General features: G+C 46.0%; 2 protein-coding genes across 9 annotated transcripts in view; one reads left to right on the top strand and one right to left on the bottom strand.

The window, feature by feature from the left end:
- MYH11 (myosin heavy chain 11) overlaps nucleotides 1–5,992 on the top strand; it is a 113,291-nt gene extending 107,299 nt beyond the window's left edge. Inside the window, 1 exon segment of the mRNA XM_014467049.2 lies at nucleotides 5,281–5,992. Coding sequence (XP_014322535.1) covers nucleotides 5,281–5,413 — 133 coding nt within the window. The 3' untranslated portion in view covers nucleotides 5,414–5,992.
- A 795-nt stretch (nucleotides 5,993–6,787) lies between these two features.
- Nucleotides 6,788–15,896, bottom strand: part of NDE1 (nudE neurodevelopment protein 1) — a 37,067-nt gene continuing 27,958 nt past the window's right edge. For 2 of the 8 annotated variants that reach the window (XM_006101658.3, XM_014467043.2), the window contains exons 5-9: nucleotides 13,239–13,375; nucleotides 11,847–12,023; nucleotides 10,373–10,464; nucleotides 9,282–9,433; nucleotides 6,788–8,054 (exon numbers count right to left, since the gene is read on the bottom strand). In XM_006101658.3, coding sequence (XP_006101720.1) covers nucleotides 7,961–8,054; nucleotides 9,282–9,433; nucleotides 10,373–10,464; nucleotides 11,847–12,023; nucleotides 13,239–13,375 — 652 coding nt within the window. In that variant the 3' untranslated portion in view covers nucleotides 6,788–7,960. The other 6 variants (XR_002832353.1, XM_006101660.3, XM_006101659.3 and 3 more) reach the window with 6 other exon arrangements.

Here is a 15,896-nt window from a genome sequence, read left to right as displayed (position 1 = left end):
CTTTCTGCCCATCGCGCCCTCCCTGGCCTCTTTTTTTGGGCCTTAGAAATTTCTTGAAGTTCCTGCCAAAATCTGAAGGCTTGGGACATTTTAGTTCAAAACCTGTCCTTCATCACACACAAAGAATCAATGCAAAGATGACCTCATCCCTGACCCCATTCTCCTTCCCTGCTTCCAGTTGGGGCATGACAGGGGCACCGAATGTGTCCCCTGTACCCACACGGTTGACAAGAGCTTAGAGGCTTGTGTCACTTAGATTGTTCTTCCCTGCGGTGAGAAGGCCTCCCCTTACCGTTAGGAACACTCGCCTTCCCTCGTCCGGCTACACTTGCAGGGAGCAGGTATGCCACCGCCCCGATGTGGGTACACTCCTGGAGAATGGCTTCAGTCTAGTTCCCTAGTCAGAATTAACAAAGCATAGGTTCAGGGAAGCACAGCCCAGAAATCTGTTCCGTCACTCACTCCCGGGTGGCTTTTCACAAACTGGTCCACAAGGAAAGTGAGCTCGCCATAATGACTCCCTGACCTCCCCTCAGCAAGGCCTGGCTCCTAGCTGACCCCTCTGCCTGGAATGCTCTTCCCCCAGCTCTCTGCACAGCTGACTCCCTCTTCCTTTCCTTCAGAGGTTTACTTATCTCTCTTACTCTCTAAAATTTCCAACCTCACTCCCTACAGTTCTCCTCTCTTACCTCCCTGTCACCATGGAACCTGCTGTTTACTGTACTTACCTCATTCATGATCTGTCTCACTCTCACCTGCAGGCCTGTGAGCACAGAGGTTGTGTCTGGTGACTCATCCTCAGTGTCTGGGGCAGAGCTGGGCGCAGAGTAAACCTTCCATCACTGGGTCAGAGATGTTTCTCTAACCTGTCGTTCTCAACCACCTTTGCCTCTCACTACCTGCACTACTGTTTACTTGATATTTTCTTTTACATTAACTGTGTTAATCATACACTACCACCCCTCTATTGTTAAACCAGCATCACCAGGTAACGATGACCTTAAATACAGTGAAAACAATAGTGAGTTCTAGCTATTGTGGCCACAAATTGATGACTATGACCTTAAGGACTACTTCTCAGTTAAAAAGCAAGTGACAACCACATTAGCACCAAATAGACTTTTTCTACCCAATGGCATGCCCAGGAGCCCTTGGCATGTAGCCTAGAGACTTTGAGAACCACTACATGAGATGAAGGGAAAGCCCAAACCCCTTTCAGAAGAGGGAAGAGAACAGCTGGTTCAGGGTACCGGATTCAGGAATGAGGCCCCAGTCCCAGCATAATGAGGGGCCTGTTGGAATGGAAACCAGGCCTAACCTCTCAGGTCCAGCAGGGGGGCAACCCCCAGGGTTGACTGTCAGTGGGAGAGCTGCTCTCACCACAGACTCCCAGACACTCCTCAATGCCTGGGAAGTAGTCAGCCACTCCTGCTCTCCCACCCCTTTGCTGTCACTACTCCCTTTTCTTGGGACACTCCGAACATCCCTTGTGGGTTCTACCCCAGACAACTAACCCTTCTTAGACCACCCAGGCATGTATGAAAGATACCATTATTTTACAGTCCTACCATGAACATGCACATAACGTAAGCTGAAGACGGGTCAGATCTTTTCTGCCTTCTGAGTCTTCTAGATGTACTAAACCTAAAATCAAGCACAGGTCTTCCTCAAAATAGAGCTTTGAGTGGGGTTGGGAGCCTAGCCAACTCCTCAGAGGAACTGCAAACAAGTTTCATAGTTTTACCAGCCAGATAAGTCTCGACACAAGCCCTCTTGGGCCTGTCTAGCGTCCCCATCATGTGCCACATTGCCAGTCATCTGCAGAAGGTGTCCACCTCTATCAGCTTGCTGCAGGCATAAAAGGCAACGAAGACCAAGTAGTAACAGTGAGACCTTGCCGCAGGTGCTTAGTCTGGGACTGTGTTTCCAGGTGGAACTTTGAACCAGCTTACTCACATGGCTTTACCTTCCTGAACAGGTCTACATGATGGGAGGAAGCCACCTGTGTTCCTAAAAGAAGCTCACAAGGACAGAAATTTGCATTTTGATTTTAAAGAAGTAGCTTGTCCTTTTGTGTGCCAGCCTGGCTTTAGATGCTTTGTTGGCAGATTGACTTAAAAGTGCCTGTAATTATTTCATTAAAGCAAATGCCTCCATGATTGAAAGGTACTTAAATGGGCTCCCTCCCGTTTGCCTAATGATAACCACCAAGGACTCTCTCTCTCTGTTTCAGAGGCCCCCTCCCCCAGGAAACTGCGCAGTGACTCACCAGGTATCATGCCTTCAGCTTTGCTGCGGCTCGTGTGTTCACTCAGTTTCCATTTCCTTTCTGCCCATCGCGCCCTCCCTGCCCCTTTTTTTGGCCCTTGCAAATTTCTCTGAGATTCCTGCAAAATCTGAAGGCTTGGACATTTTAGTTCAAAACTGTCCTTCATCACAACCAAGATCAATGCAAGATGACCTCATGCCTTGACCCATTCTCCCTCCCTGCTTCCGCTTTGGCATGACACGGCACCGAATGTGTCCCTGTAACCACGCGGTGACAAGAGCTTAGAGGCTGTGTCACTTAGATTGTTCTTACCTGCGTGAGAGGGCCTCTCTTACCCTGTTAGGGACACTCGCCCTCCCTCGTCCGGCTAACACTGCACGGAGCAGGTATGCCAACGCCACGATGTGGGTACACTCCTGGAGAATGGCTTCAGTCTAGTTCACTAGTCAGAATTAACAAAGCATAGGTTCAGGGAAGCACAGCCCAGAAATCTGTTCCCTCACCCACCCCCGGGTGGCGTTTCACAAACTTGTCCACAAGGAAAGTGAGCTCGCCATGATGCCTTCCAAGTGCTGGGGCTGCAGCAAGGCCTGGCTCCTAGCTGCATTTTCAGCATGCGAGGGTGACGTGAGCCACCACAGAGCTGGCAGAATCCTGGCAGAGCCTCTTCCAGTCTCACTGCACGTACTCACTCACGGATCGGGGCACGGGTACCCAAGACTCTAGGAAGCGCCTGGGGCCCTTCACAAGGCAGAGTTAAGAGGTCTGGACATCTCTGGGGGGTCTAACAACCTTTTCATACATAAGGTAGGCACCTGGGGCCTGGTTTTCCTCTCATCCTCCTGAGAGGCCAAGCAAGCCCTGGCTGTGTCTGTCTTCCCTTTTCAAGAATCTCAGCTTTGCTGTCACTACTCAAATACTTAAAGCTGGATGAGGTCTTGGCAGGAGCTTTTAGCCTCAGCTTCCGAGCTCTCCTGCCAGCTCATTGGGAACATAGGATTAGATGAACTCTAGGGTCACCTGCAGCAGGGGACCCACAGATAATGGGGGCCCCAGTCGTGAAGCAGCAGGTGCTTACACCCTCATGTTGGTCCCTGCTGGGCCAGCAGCGCCTTGAGTAAGTTCTCTGAGCCCACAAATAGAACCCACATTCTCCAGGACCAGACCCTTTCAGAAAACCTTTACAGGGGTCCCTTACTTCCTGCGACAGTTACAGCCAGTGTCAACCTTTGCCTAGGATTTTAAATCAGTCCCTTCAAGGCAGACACACCTGAACCAGACAAAACAGGCTCACAGGGCTGAAGCCTCGACAGGGGACTTAGTGACCCAGGGCGTTTCCTCCTTAGACCAAGGAGCACGCCTATCAGTTAGCAAATACAGACTCTTCCAGGAGGCAGGGTGCCTGGAAGAACAGGAGGCACTGATTCCGGCCCCAGGCCACCCACCAAGTTTCAAACCGGGTGGAAGTAGGAGAGAGCCTGGGCTGCTGCTCCCCCAGGGCTCCGAGACCCTGCTCTCTGGCCCAAATTCCTAGAAAAAGACTTTTAAGGTTGCCACTAGAGAGAGATGGGAGTGGGGGGGGGGCGCCTAGAAGTTGGCCTGAGTCTAGCTAGGAGTGGCTACAACTTTAAGTATTTATTCCTGATCGCCGTACCTTGGGGGTGCCATCCCCTGCACCTGGTGGGTCTCTCCCACCCTCAGACCCCAATCCTGCTGGGATTCCCCCCCTCAGCGATCAGGATCCTGTGGGCCTTGCTTATGCCTCCAATCTGACCTGTCCGCGTTGTTCTTAACTCAAGTATCAATAACTGGAATGGGCTCACCTTCGTGGCTTTTCTGTCCAGGCTTTGCGTGGTCAAGCGGGTCGTTTTTCTTACAAAGTCTGCTTTCTTCTTAGACATCCTAGAATGATTTAAGACCTGACCTCTGAATCAGGTCAAAACAGGGCCAGGTGGACAGAGCCCCGCACAATTATTGGTTGCAGCCACTGAAAAGGAGGCAAACATTCCTTCCAAACCATGATGGTTAAGTGCAGGTGGAGCCGACTTCTCCTCCTTCTGCCAGCCCGCCCTCCTATGCAAAGCTCACTTCAGGTGACCAGGGTCACCTGAGGGTAACGCAAGTGGTCACTCAGGGCATCAGATAGGACAGCGGAGACGGGCACGGTAAGGACAGAAAGGGGTGCCCTACCACCTAGAGCTAAAATACACCTTAGAAAAATAAATGGAACCTGTTAATCCAACACATACTCATTGAGCACCTATTATAAGCCAAGAATGGTGGCTGCCATGATGAGTGAAAACACAGATGAGACCCCCACCCTGGGGAAACTCAGCCCAAGAATTCTGTTCCACCAAAGCTGGGCGCCGAGTTGCCTGTAACCAGAGCAACTGCGCAGTGACCGCCTTCCCTCTCAGGCTGCCCTTAACGCAGCGGTTCTCAACCTGTGGGTCTCGACCCCTTTTGGGGGTTGAACGACCCTTTCACAGGGGTCGCCTAAGACCATCGGAAAACACATATATAATTACATATTGTTTTTGTGATGAATCACTATGCGTTATGTTCAATTTGTAACAATGAAATTGGGGGTCACCACAACATGAGGAACTGTATTAAAGGGTCACAGCATTAGGAAGGTTGAGAACCACTGCCTTAACATCATTTCCACCTTCTTCCAGTTGAAAACCTAAAACCCTTCCCTCGTCCCCACTCTGAAGGCAAGGTGCAGGATGAGAACATTTCTCCTTCATACCTACTCCACAGGGTATGAATAAACCCATGCGGACATGGTCACCACAGACCAGGACCCTGGAGTCCGTGAATGAGCCAGACATAGAACCTACTTTCCCCCACTCCAGCTGATCAAATGTAACCAAACTTTGGAACTGGTCAAGATTTGTTGACTTCAACCTCAACATTTGTGTCTCATTTGAGTTTTTTTTTCCCCTTTCTAAAAGTCTCTTACAACAATTTCTGTACTAAAGAAACGTGTGTTTTCTTAAAACCCACAGGCGAGGAAACGAGACCTCTTTTGTTCCCTCTAGAAGGTCTGGAGGACGTCGAGTTATTGAAAACGCGGATGGTTCGGATGAGGAAATGGATGCTCGTGATGCAGACTTCAACGGAACCAAAGCCAGTGAATAGACAAACTTGCTGAAAACAAAAACAACACCCAGTGGACTCTGCTTAGCATTGTCCAAATCCATTTTCAAATTCCAAACCTCACAAACACCCCTCACAATGAACATAACACCTCCCTGTGCTCAGGGCATCAATTTAAGTTTTGAATCGTGTACCAAATGAGGAAAACCAACAGGAGACACAGACACACCCACTCCCCCTCTATCAAGGAACTGTGCAGAAGTTTTGAGTTTTTAGATAAATAGATCCACAGTAACTTAATCACTGGCAACTTAGTTTACATAAAATGGGGAGAAAGTCACCAAAATGGGTGCCACTGCCCCTCCCACTCCCAAGTCATTCCCTGCCCTGTGTACCCTTCCAACATCGTGAGTAGGACCTGGTTTGAAAACTCTCCCGTCCTGGTTACCACACCTCAGATGCACACAGTTCACCGAGACCAAGTGCCTTCCGTAGTCACCTGAATTAAAAAGGAGACGCTGCTCGACTGGACAAGAGCAGGAATGTGACACTGTTTTATATGCACCCCGACTGTATTTAAGGACACCCTCACGAATAAATAAAAGGATTAAATCACTGGAACATAGTCGGTGTTCGTTTTCTACAGAGCGAAAGAATGGGGCGGGGGGGACGACGACCCTAAGAAGTGAAGGTTACTTCTTAAATGGAAAAACTGAGGCCTAGGGAGGTGAAATAAATTGCCCAAGTTCCCACCTGGCAAAAGAGCAGCTGCAAAGTGAGTCTGTGCAAGGGGCTTCTCCAGCCAGGAGGTGGGCAGCTCGAGCTCAGAGAGGAACATGATCAGGAAGAACAACTTTATCCATCAAAACCAGTACGTCTGTGATGTGAAGAACACAAGCTTTCCTTGAATTTTTAAGGTTAAAACACAAGACTTCGCACAGCAGGGGCTGACAAACTCTGTAAAGGCCAGAGGGTAAATATTTTAGTTTACATATGGTCTCTGTCACAGATTCATTTTTTTTCTAAAACAACCCTTTAAAAACATCAAAACCATTCTTAGCGTGAGGACCATGGAAGGCCAGGCCACGGGCCTTTCCTTCCTCAGCCTGAGGCTCCAGACAGAGATTCCTTGCAAAGGTTCCTTCCACACAAAGGAGTCCATGCACCAACACCGGGGACTCAGACGGATTTGAGAAGAGAGCAAATACGGAAACGGGAGTGACCAAATGTGAATATACCCTGAAAACTACACAAACGTATCCCAAGTGCAGTTTGAAGAAGTTGATTTGGAGGAAAATGTTTAAAAAGTGGGTTTTTTCATATTTAGTTACTTGGTTAGGAAGCAAGCTTTTCACCACCATATGAGCAAACACAGAAGCACACACGAAGCAGCATTTACTGACCACCGCACACTAGTTGAAAATTAGTTTCTCTTGATTTTATTGTTCTTTTAAAAAAATAAAAGTACATCTTTTCCCATTACAGGTTAGAATGTTTCTAGGATAATGAACCAGGCACTGAAGTTTAATTCCCTGTTGAATTTCAGTAGCACTTGAAAAGTTCTATTTTCAAAGCAAGGACAGTTTTGCTGTTCTTTTGGAAAAATAACTTAGTTACAAAAGGAAGGTTGTTGAACTACACACATGCTCCTGAATTCATGTCTTCTTTTTACGTGTGATGGAGAGCGTGAGACAGCCATTCCCAGCAAGCAGAGATAAGCATGTGCCCCGTCCACGTTGAAAATCCTGTGTGCGTTTCTTCTTTGACAAGAAGCGTCGTCAACAACAATCCTGGTGGCTTAACCTTATTTGAAGGTTACCCTGATTATTTCATTATGGCCATCAATGAAATTATATTCTTAAGGCTCTATTTCCAAGGCCGCTCCACCCACATGACTTTGCAGGCCCTGAAGCAGAGGTCACCCCCAGGCCAGGGGTGGGGCACAGGACAAGTAACGGTCAGGACACATGTAAACAGGAAAGGTTTTCCACTGACCTGGTCCACGCAAAATATACTCTGAAACTCAGGCACCTCTAAAAGCGTCAATGAGCCAGCTTAAAAAGTGTGGGAGGTACACTACACAGTTTTAGTCAGCACGTGCCTAGTCTACTCTCTGCTCTTAGAGGTGATCTCAGTGTGCCGATCCTTGCTGTCCACGCAGTGTTGAAAGACTTTGTTCTCGAAGACAGCTCCAGGTGAATGGGACTGGGGAGCCCGAGGTGGGCTCAGATCCCCTTGTAAGGCGTCTCCCTCAGGACGTTAAAAACACTCAGGACCAATCAGGACTTGGGTCAGCTCACAATGATGGGGAAGCCTCAGCACTCACACTCAGAGCCCTTTCCAGCAGGTCCAGTTTGTCCCTGTCCATCTGCAACACACCAACATGGAGGCTGGGACTGAGACCGCATTCCACAGGGTCAACCACCAGGGCCACGGGCAATGGCCTCAGTCATTGGCTAGTGTGACTGCTTGCCCATATTTCTCAAACTACCTTAAAAAAAAAACAAAAAAACAAACACCTAGTGTGAAGATGGGATGAAAGGTAACAACTCCCGCACAGACACCAGTGGCTTTGCTTCTGTGGATTTCCTAAAGCAACAGCTTGACTACACCCTGGGCTGACGGCAGCGACGGTGAGGACAGATTTGAAGGCGGCTTCCCAAACTCCAGGCGTTTTCCCGACCTTCAGACAGAGCAAACCAAATTAAGCAGACATTACAGCTGTTAGGACTGACTAGCATCGGGGCCCACAGTTACAAGAATGGATATCAAGAGTCAGGAGCAGGGTCACTGCGTCTCAATTTTCTCTCCTGTGAAATGAAGAAAAGGACACTGGCTGTCTAGCGCTCACATTCCCAAGGCCACACCAGAAGCCCAGGTGCAGAGGACCCTCTTTAAAGGTCTGGAAGTTATGTGCGTTCCCACGGAAAACAATTCTTCATTTCCTGTCACCTGTCTGCTAGGGACCCACCAAATTGTGGCTTGGGGTCCAGTAAGATGGTGGCACATCTTAGAAAGTTACTGATGCTGGAAGCTTACTGATTTTCTTCAAGAAAGAAAGTACATGAAGCCATTAAAGGTCAGATTTGTTTTCCAATCCAGTGACTGGCTTCAGGATTCTAGTCTGGCTGGAATTTATTGCCAGTTTCCAGAAGGTTCTAAAGTTTGTTTTGTTTTTTAATTTTTTATTTAAATCCTCTTCTGGAGGAAGCAGAGCAGTATTAGAAGTTCAAGTCCCAGACAAGTGATTTATACAGGACATCCTCACAGCGTGACCAGGAGCTGGGACTGCAGAATCTGATAAAACACAAGCCTCTCCTTGGCCATTTGCCCAAACAGAAGACACCACCTAACTCTGTCTCCAGGGATGGGGTAGAGTTCATTGACATAAACCTGCAACTTTTAAAAAATAGCTTTCGGGCCCAACTTGTGTGGCCCAGTGGTTGAGCATCAATCTATGAACCAGGAAGTGATGGTTCAATTCCAGTCAGGGCACATGCCCGGGGTTGTGGGCTCAATCCCCAATAGGGGTTGTGCAGGGGGTAGCCGATCGATGATTCTCTCATCATTGATGTTTCTATCTCTCTTACTCTCTGAAATTAATAAATAAATATATACATATATGTGTGTGTGTGTGCATATGCGTGTATTATATATATCTATAATAAAAGCGTAATATAATAAAAAAAGTGTAATATACTAATTAGACTGGATGTCCTTCCAAAGCCAGGGCTTCGAGGGAAGCCCGGGTCCCAGGTGCCAGATGGAGAAGCCGGAACGGCAGCCGGAAGGCCTACTCTTGCACAAATTTCGTCCATCGGGCCTCTAATTATATATATGTATTTTTTTTTAAATGGCTTTTGGTCAGAGCTAGAGGATCCCGCCTCGAGTGACAGCAAAAAATACTGACCCTTTATCACCCAGAGGCACGCTGGTGCTGCTTGGCCGTCTGTCACCACCATCTCTGTTCTTGCTGGCTCGCCCTGAGGTGGGGCCACCTGTCCGGTTTGGGGACTGCTCATACACAAAGTTCCGGCAGGATGCGAGTTTGGACTCCAGTGCCTGGAGAGAAATAGGCTTTCATCTCTCAAGTTAAAGACAAGAACTTGTTTCTCTCACTGGAGCCTAAAGCAATGTGTTGTGCACTGGAATTCCCAAGTGGGACCCAAAGGAATCCAATGCACAGCCAACTTAGACCTGCAGGCCTAAGATATTTAGCTGCTTCCTGGAAATCACTAACTACCGATTATCCAACCCTGCCTATGGGAAATATGAAGGTTTGAACAAGGACTTTGCTTTGCTGTAAACAGACCCCACAAAAACCAAAAGGGCACTGAGACCCCCCCCCGACAAGCTTCTCTACATGCTAACTGTGCAAAATATTCAGACAACTGTTCATATAACAGAAAATCAGATGATCCAAAGCCCAAAGTAAAAACATAAGAAAGGAGTTGCCAGCTCCTATTGAGTTGCAGCTCTGAATACATAAATCCTGGTTGATGACAGACTGACAGGAGTTAAATTATGTGGCCTGCTGAGCATCATTTTAAAAAATAAAATGAAAACTACAATGAATACCTATATTATTTCTTAAGCACAAAAGAATCCTTCCCTGTCATTAATATAAAACCTATTAAGTTCCCTGCCCTAGCCTTTCAAGATTTTCTCTTAACTCCCTGAGAAACAAAGGGAAGGCAATTTTCAAATGTTTCTGTTTTTTCAAATTAAGAAAAAGAATCACACACACCATTTGAACTTCCCAAATTCCAAGGAAAAAACGGTACAGGGAAATAAACATCTATCCAGGGATCAAAGAGATGACTTAGAGTCAGGGCCCACAGAAGCGTCCATGATTCTAAAGGTTGTGACAGACCCCGAGCTACATGAACTCATGAACTCTCTGTTAAAGGGGAAAGGAAGTGGTAAGGTCATCCCTCGCCAACTTCCTGAAGGACAGGCAAGAAGCCACAGCAAACCCAGGGAGGCGCCAGTCGGTCTTACCCCTACTTTCCGCAGCAGGTCTCCCACGATGTTGAGGGCTGATATCCGGGCCGCAGGCGTGAGGGGGGTCCCACCTGTGGAGTCATCTAGACCTGGGTGTGCAAAAGGAAGTACAGGTAACACCAACCCACAGTCGTAAGTCTGTGCACTGACATCGCTAAATGCAAAACCCCAGGGGCAGGCGGGGGAGGCTACTCTTGCCTTGGGTTCTGGATGCTTCCCTGTTTTTTCATTCAATAGTCAGTTAACTGTCTCACACAGTGAGAGCCTATTTAATGACCAACCTGTATTAAATATTTATCTTTACATGTTACTCTTCTACAACTAAATCAACACAGCCCTGAAGTCCTAGGATTTCCACATAGCAATTTAACACCAAGAGCCTCTGAGCCAACCACACTTGTAAGGGTTCTACTCTGCAGAGCCGCCCTCCTCAAAGCAGACCAGGCACCAGCAGCACAGAATCCCTTGGGCACTTGCTAGAAACACATCTCAGGCCCCAACCAGACCTACTGAATCCAAGGTGCATTTAACAAGATGCCCAGCCAACACATGTGCCTGCCAAAGTGTGGAAAACACTGCTCTAGACTGGGAGTCTGAAATCTCACCAGTCTCTTCACCCCCAGGGACGAGCTAAGGGATAAAGCAGTATATAGCAGTGGAAGCCCAGAAGCCAGCCTGCCTAGGCTTGAACCCCAACTCTGCCATTCACCAGCTGGGTGGCAAGCCCCTCAACTCAGGCCTCCGTCTCCTCAGCCATCAAACAAGGGTAGCACTTTCATTATTTGCACTTTGGGCCTGTGGTGAGAATTCAGTGAGGTTACATGTGTCTGTCTGTCTGTATGTATGTATGTGTATACACACACACATATACCTATATGTATACATATATACATGTATATGTATGCATATGCATATACATATATGCAAAGCACTTTAAGCAGGGTGACTGGCACATACTGAGCACTCAATAATTTTATATTATTATTACTGGCTATTAAGTACCCCTTCAGAATCTCACAGTTAATCAGTCAGCAGAGAGACTGGGGCGAAAACTCAAATTCCTCATTTCTACAACACAGCACAGGTCACAGTGGCTCCATTTCTAGTTGGATATATTGCTGGACCCACAAAACACTTTTTGTTTGGTTACCAAAATTTTACATCTGGAAGAGTTCATAGTCAACAACAGGATTCTGGCTTCTGGTGAAGAAGGGAAATGCCTACTAATGCTGGGCCTAAATCTCCTGTGGCAGGAGCAGAGCTCCCTCCAAGTGAGGCTTCCATTTTCCAGCTCACCACAGACTCCACTGCTCTCTATTGCCTCACACCAAGAGGCTCTTCTCACGTGCCTCAATGCTGTGCCCTGTGAGCATCCCAGTTTGCTCCCTGCTGTCTAGCCCAGTCCAATTTCTCTCTCACTCAGGAAAGCTTTGTGAAGCAAAGAAAGTCCTCCCGACTCTATTCTTCTTACCACGTCTGAACGTCCCCGGTGTGAAGCTAGAGCTGGGTCCCCGATGTGCCACAGGAGTGGACGGCACTGAGCCAGTGGCCTGCACGGCTATGTCTGTCCTTTCAGCTGCCACCGAGCTGGGCATGGGAGTCCTGGGTTTCTCCTGCTTTTGCTGCACAGCCAATTCCTGCCGCAAATCTGCACGAGGGAAAGAATTCAGATTAAGCCTTAGCACTGGGTGATGAGAATGGAGATGTGGAAGGGGGAGGGGAAGGGGTCAGCAGTAGACACTGATCAAGGAAAAGAAACAGGGTGAAAAACTCGAGCTAGAAACCCTGAATGACATGAAACCCACAGGATATTGCCTAGCCGGCTTGTAAAACTACAAGATTTTTCTTTTGAGTAAAAATCAAAAGGTGTAAAAAAATTAACTATGGCAGTGATACACTAATGCTTTTATTGTTTCAAAAGAATGCCAATGTAGAATTCTAAGTGAAAAAATATGCTTCCCCAACCCATCCCCAAATGCCCCTCCCTCACTCATCAACTCTCATAACATGGAGATCTTTCCAATCCCTTTTCTCTGCATTTTCAAACATACAATTTATACAGGGTGGGGCAAAGGTAGGTTTACCGTTGTTCATACGGAAAATAACACAATAATTAATAGTAATACGAGAATAAACTATGTTTCGCATACTCAGAACGGTACACCTACTTTTGCCTCACCCGGTATGTATGTGTATATCTATTAAGCATCTAATATGAATGATTTTTAGTTAGCATAAACAGAAACATACATCTACTGTCTATGACTTATCTTCCTCCCTTCAGTGGTCTGTCCTAACAATTGTCGTATAATCGCATTTATATCTATACCGTTAGTTTAAACATGGGTTAACACTGCACGAAATAAGTCTATGTAATTTATTTAACCACTTCCTTACATTGAGGAACAACTACTCTTAAACTTGGCTTTTCTTTTTTAAATATATTTTTATTGATTTCAGAGAGGAAGGGAGAGGAGAGAGATATAGAAACATCAATGATGAGAGAGTATCATTGATCGGCTGCCTCCTGCATGCCCACCACGGAGGATCAAGCCCACAACCTGGGCATGTGCCCTTGACTGGAATCAAACCCAGGACCGTCCAGTCCACAGTCTAATGCTCTATCCACTGAGCCAAACCAGCCAGGGCTGAGCTTTTCTTTTTAATCTCTCTTCTACTGGCCACACTTTATAAACTATAAATGTTATAAGCAATTAACTGGAACTTTAAGTGTGGTCCCAGACAGCCTGTGTGCCAAGCAGGGTGCAGATTTCCAGCATGGGTGACACCAGGCAGTGCTCTCAGGCAGGGGGAGGGGACAGTGCTGGTGAGGGCAGGGGGAACAAAGCCCGGGCCTCCTGACCTCTGGCTTCATCCTTCAGTCGCTGAACAGATTCTAGGAGATTCTCCTTCTCATCAAGCTCGCTCTCCAAGAAGGCATTTCTCTCAATGGCTTGATTCAAGCGCTGCTCAAAGTCTTCCAGAGACATGATCGTGGCCCTGGGCAAGAGAAAAGCAAAGTTGTCCAAGAGAGCAATCAGCGACATTTATCTGGTGCCCACACACTGGGAGACGAGCAGGGTCAGACACATGAGGGCGTAAGTCCCAGCACTGGCATTTCCTAGATACCACAGACTTGAGCAAGCCAACGCCTTCATCTTCTGGGACCTGGCCCTTCACCTACAGAACGGGAATTGTCTTAGCTCATGAGGTGCACAAAACTGTACTGAGGATTAAATGAGATAACATCCACACAAAACTTAGCAGTGAGCCAAGGCCTCAGTAGGACCAATCAACTGCCAACGGGTCCATCTTCTCTTGAAGACGATCACTGCAAACAGTACTCAGAATATCTGACTAAAATGCATACACCATGTAATCACATGCATTTAAACAGATAAAAGAAACTATCTTTAATTTCTCAGGTACCATAAAACATTTAAAAGTTCAAAATGCCAGGCCCAGCTGCTCTGTTAACCACCACTTCTTGTGGTCAGTGTAGACATTCCAATGGAACGCTGTGGGACAGGCACTGAGAAGTGCTGGGTGAAGAAAGTTACCTTTTCTGAGGCACTGGGACAGTTTCCTCGTATGCAAAGCGGAGACAGTGCCTCCACAGGGGTTTGGAGTGGGGACAAGCAGAGTAATACAGGAAGCGTGCAACAGATGTTTCACACATACCATAAGTGCTTAATAAATGTCAGCAATTTTTATTACTGACCCCATGTTTGTCTCCAGAAGACCTTTAACATCCTGTTCATTGTATCTCATGGTGATGAGAAGCATCTGTTAGGAGTGGAACCCAGGAGTCAACACCTGTCTCTCCCATAAGACTAGCTAAGTGTCCTTGGATAACCCAATGTCTCTGGGCCTTCAACAGCAAAGTGGGATTGACACTGATTTATTCAACATAACCTACTATGTTCAGATTGAGTCATATTAGTACCTACCCTCAAGGTAAATAAGATAAAGTTACCAAACGGGCCTGAAGGAAAACACCAAAGGGACAATATTTAGGAGTACAACATTGGAATCAGTTAAAATGACCCTCAGGCTGACATGTCAAACAACAACAAAGATAAAAAAAACACAGGAGAATTTATGATAAAGATGGCATCATAATCACTGATGAAATATGGGTAGTTAAATTCTAGGTTTGAGGTCTATGGATAGCCACCTGGAAAAAATTAATGTTGGATCTATATACCTCATACTGTACCCCCAATATAAATTCCACCTGGATCAGAAATTTAAACTCAGTATTTGGTCAAAATCTACCACTGGCTTCTGGAATGCCAGAGAACTAAAAACCAACTTCAGAGATATTTCTAGCATGCTTGAACCTGTGTGGGTCAATGATCATTGATTTATTAGCACAGAACGTAGATTTATTATTACTATGTGAGTATTTACTTTCAACTAAAGGTAAGCATCCCAGTTGCAACCTGAGTGAAAATAGCTAATGTGCCTTAGACATTGAAATTCTGTCAAATGATGCATAAAAGCATATTTATAGGAGTAAAATGCTGCAATGCATAAGGACTGTGAAAACAGTTAATCTGGTGTACAGTTACTGAGAATTTGAAAATAGTTAAATAGGAAAATACAGTTTTAGTAAATATGAATATTAAGAGATACATCTGTTAGGTAACTGAGAACAAGTCCCTTTGGGGACAATAAATGTTTTTAACGTTTACATATTACCTCATGCCCATCAGAATGGCCACTCCCAAAAAAAACCAGAAAATAAAGTGTTGGTGAGGATGCCGAAAAATTGGGATTTTTGTTCACTGTTCATTAGAATGTAAGAGCAGTCATTATGGAAAATAGTATGGAAGTTCCTTAAAAAATAAAAAATAGAATGATCCAGCCATCATACTTCTGGGTATACATCCAAAAGAATTGAAAGCAGGCTCTCAAAAGAAATATTCATGTTCATATTAGCATTATTCACAATAGCCAGGAGGTGGAAGCAAATTAAGACAAATACATAAAGAAAATGTGATAAATATATGCAATGGAATATTATGCAGCCTTAAAAAGGGAGGAAATCCTGTCACATGCCACAATATAGATCAGTGATGGCGAACCTCTTGACACGCGAACTCATTTTTTCGGTTGATTTTTCTTTGTTAAATGGCATTTAAATATATAAAATAAATATCAAAAATATAAATCTTTTGTTTTACTATGGTTGCAAATATCAAAAAATTTCTATATGTGACACGGCACCAGGGTTAAGTTAGGGTTTTTCAAAATGCTGACATGCCGAGCTCAAAAGGTTCGCCATCACTGATATAGATGAACCTCAAGGACATTATGCTAAGGGACCAACGCAGTCACAAAAGGACATTTACTGTATGGTTCCATTCATATGGAATATCTAAGGTGGTCAAAAATCATAGAAACAGAAAGTAGAAAGGTAATTACGAAGGGCAGGAGGGTAAAAGGGGGAATTAATGTTGGTAGGTTTAGAGTTCCAACGCTGCAAGATGAAAAAGTTCTGGAGATCTGTTGCACA

This window comes from Myotis lucifugus, unplaced genomic scaffold (assembly GCF_000147115.1).
Source record: "Myotis lucifugus unplaced genomic scaffold, Myoluc2.0 scaffold_376, whole genome shotgun sequence".
NCBI classification, from domain to species: Eukaryota; Metazoa; Chordata; class Mammalia; order Chiroptera; family Vespertilionidae; genus Myotis; species Myotis lucifugus.
Note: the sequence above shows the minus strand (reverse complement) of the source record. Positions and strands in the feature narration are given on the sequence as shown.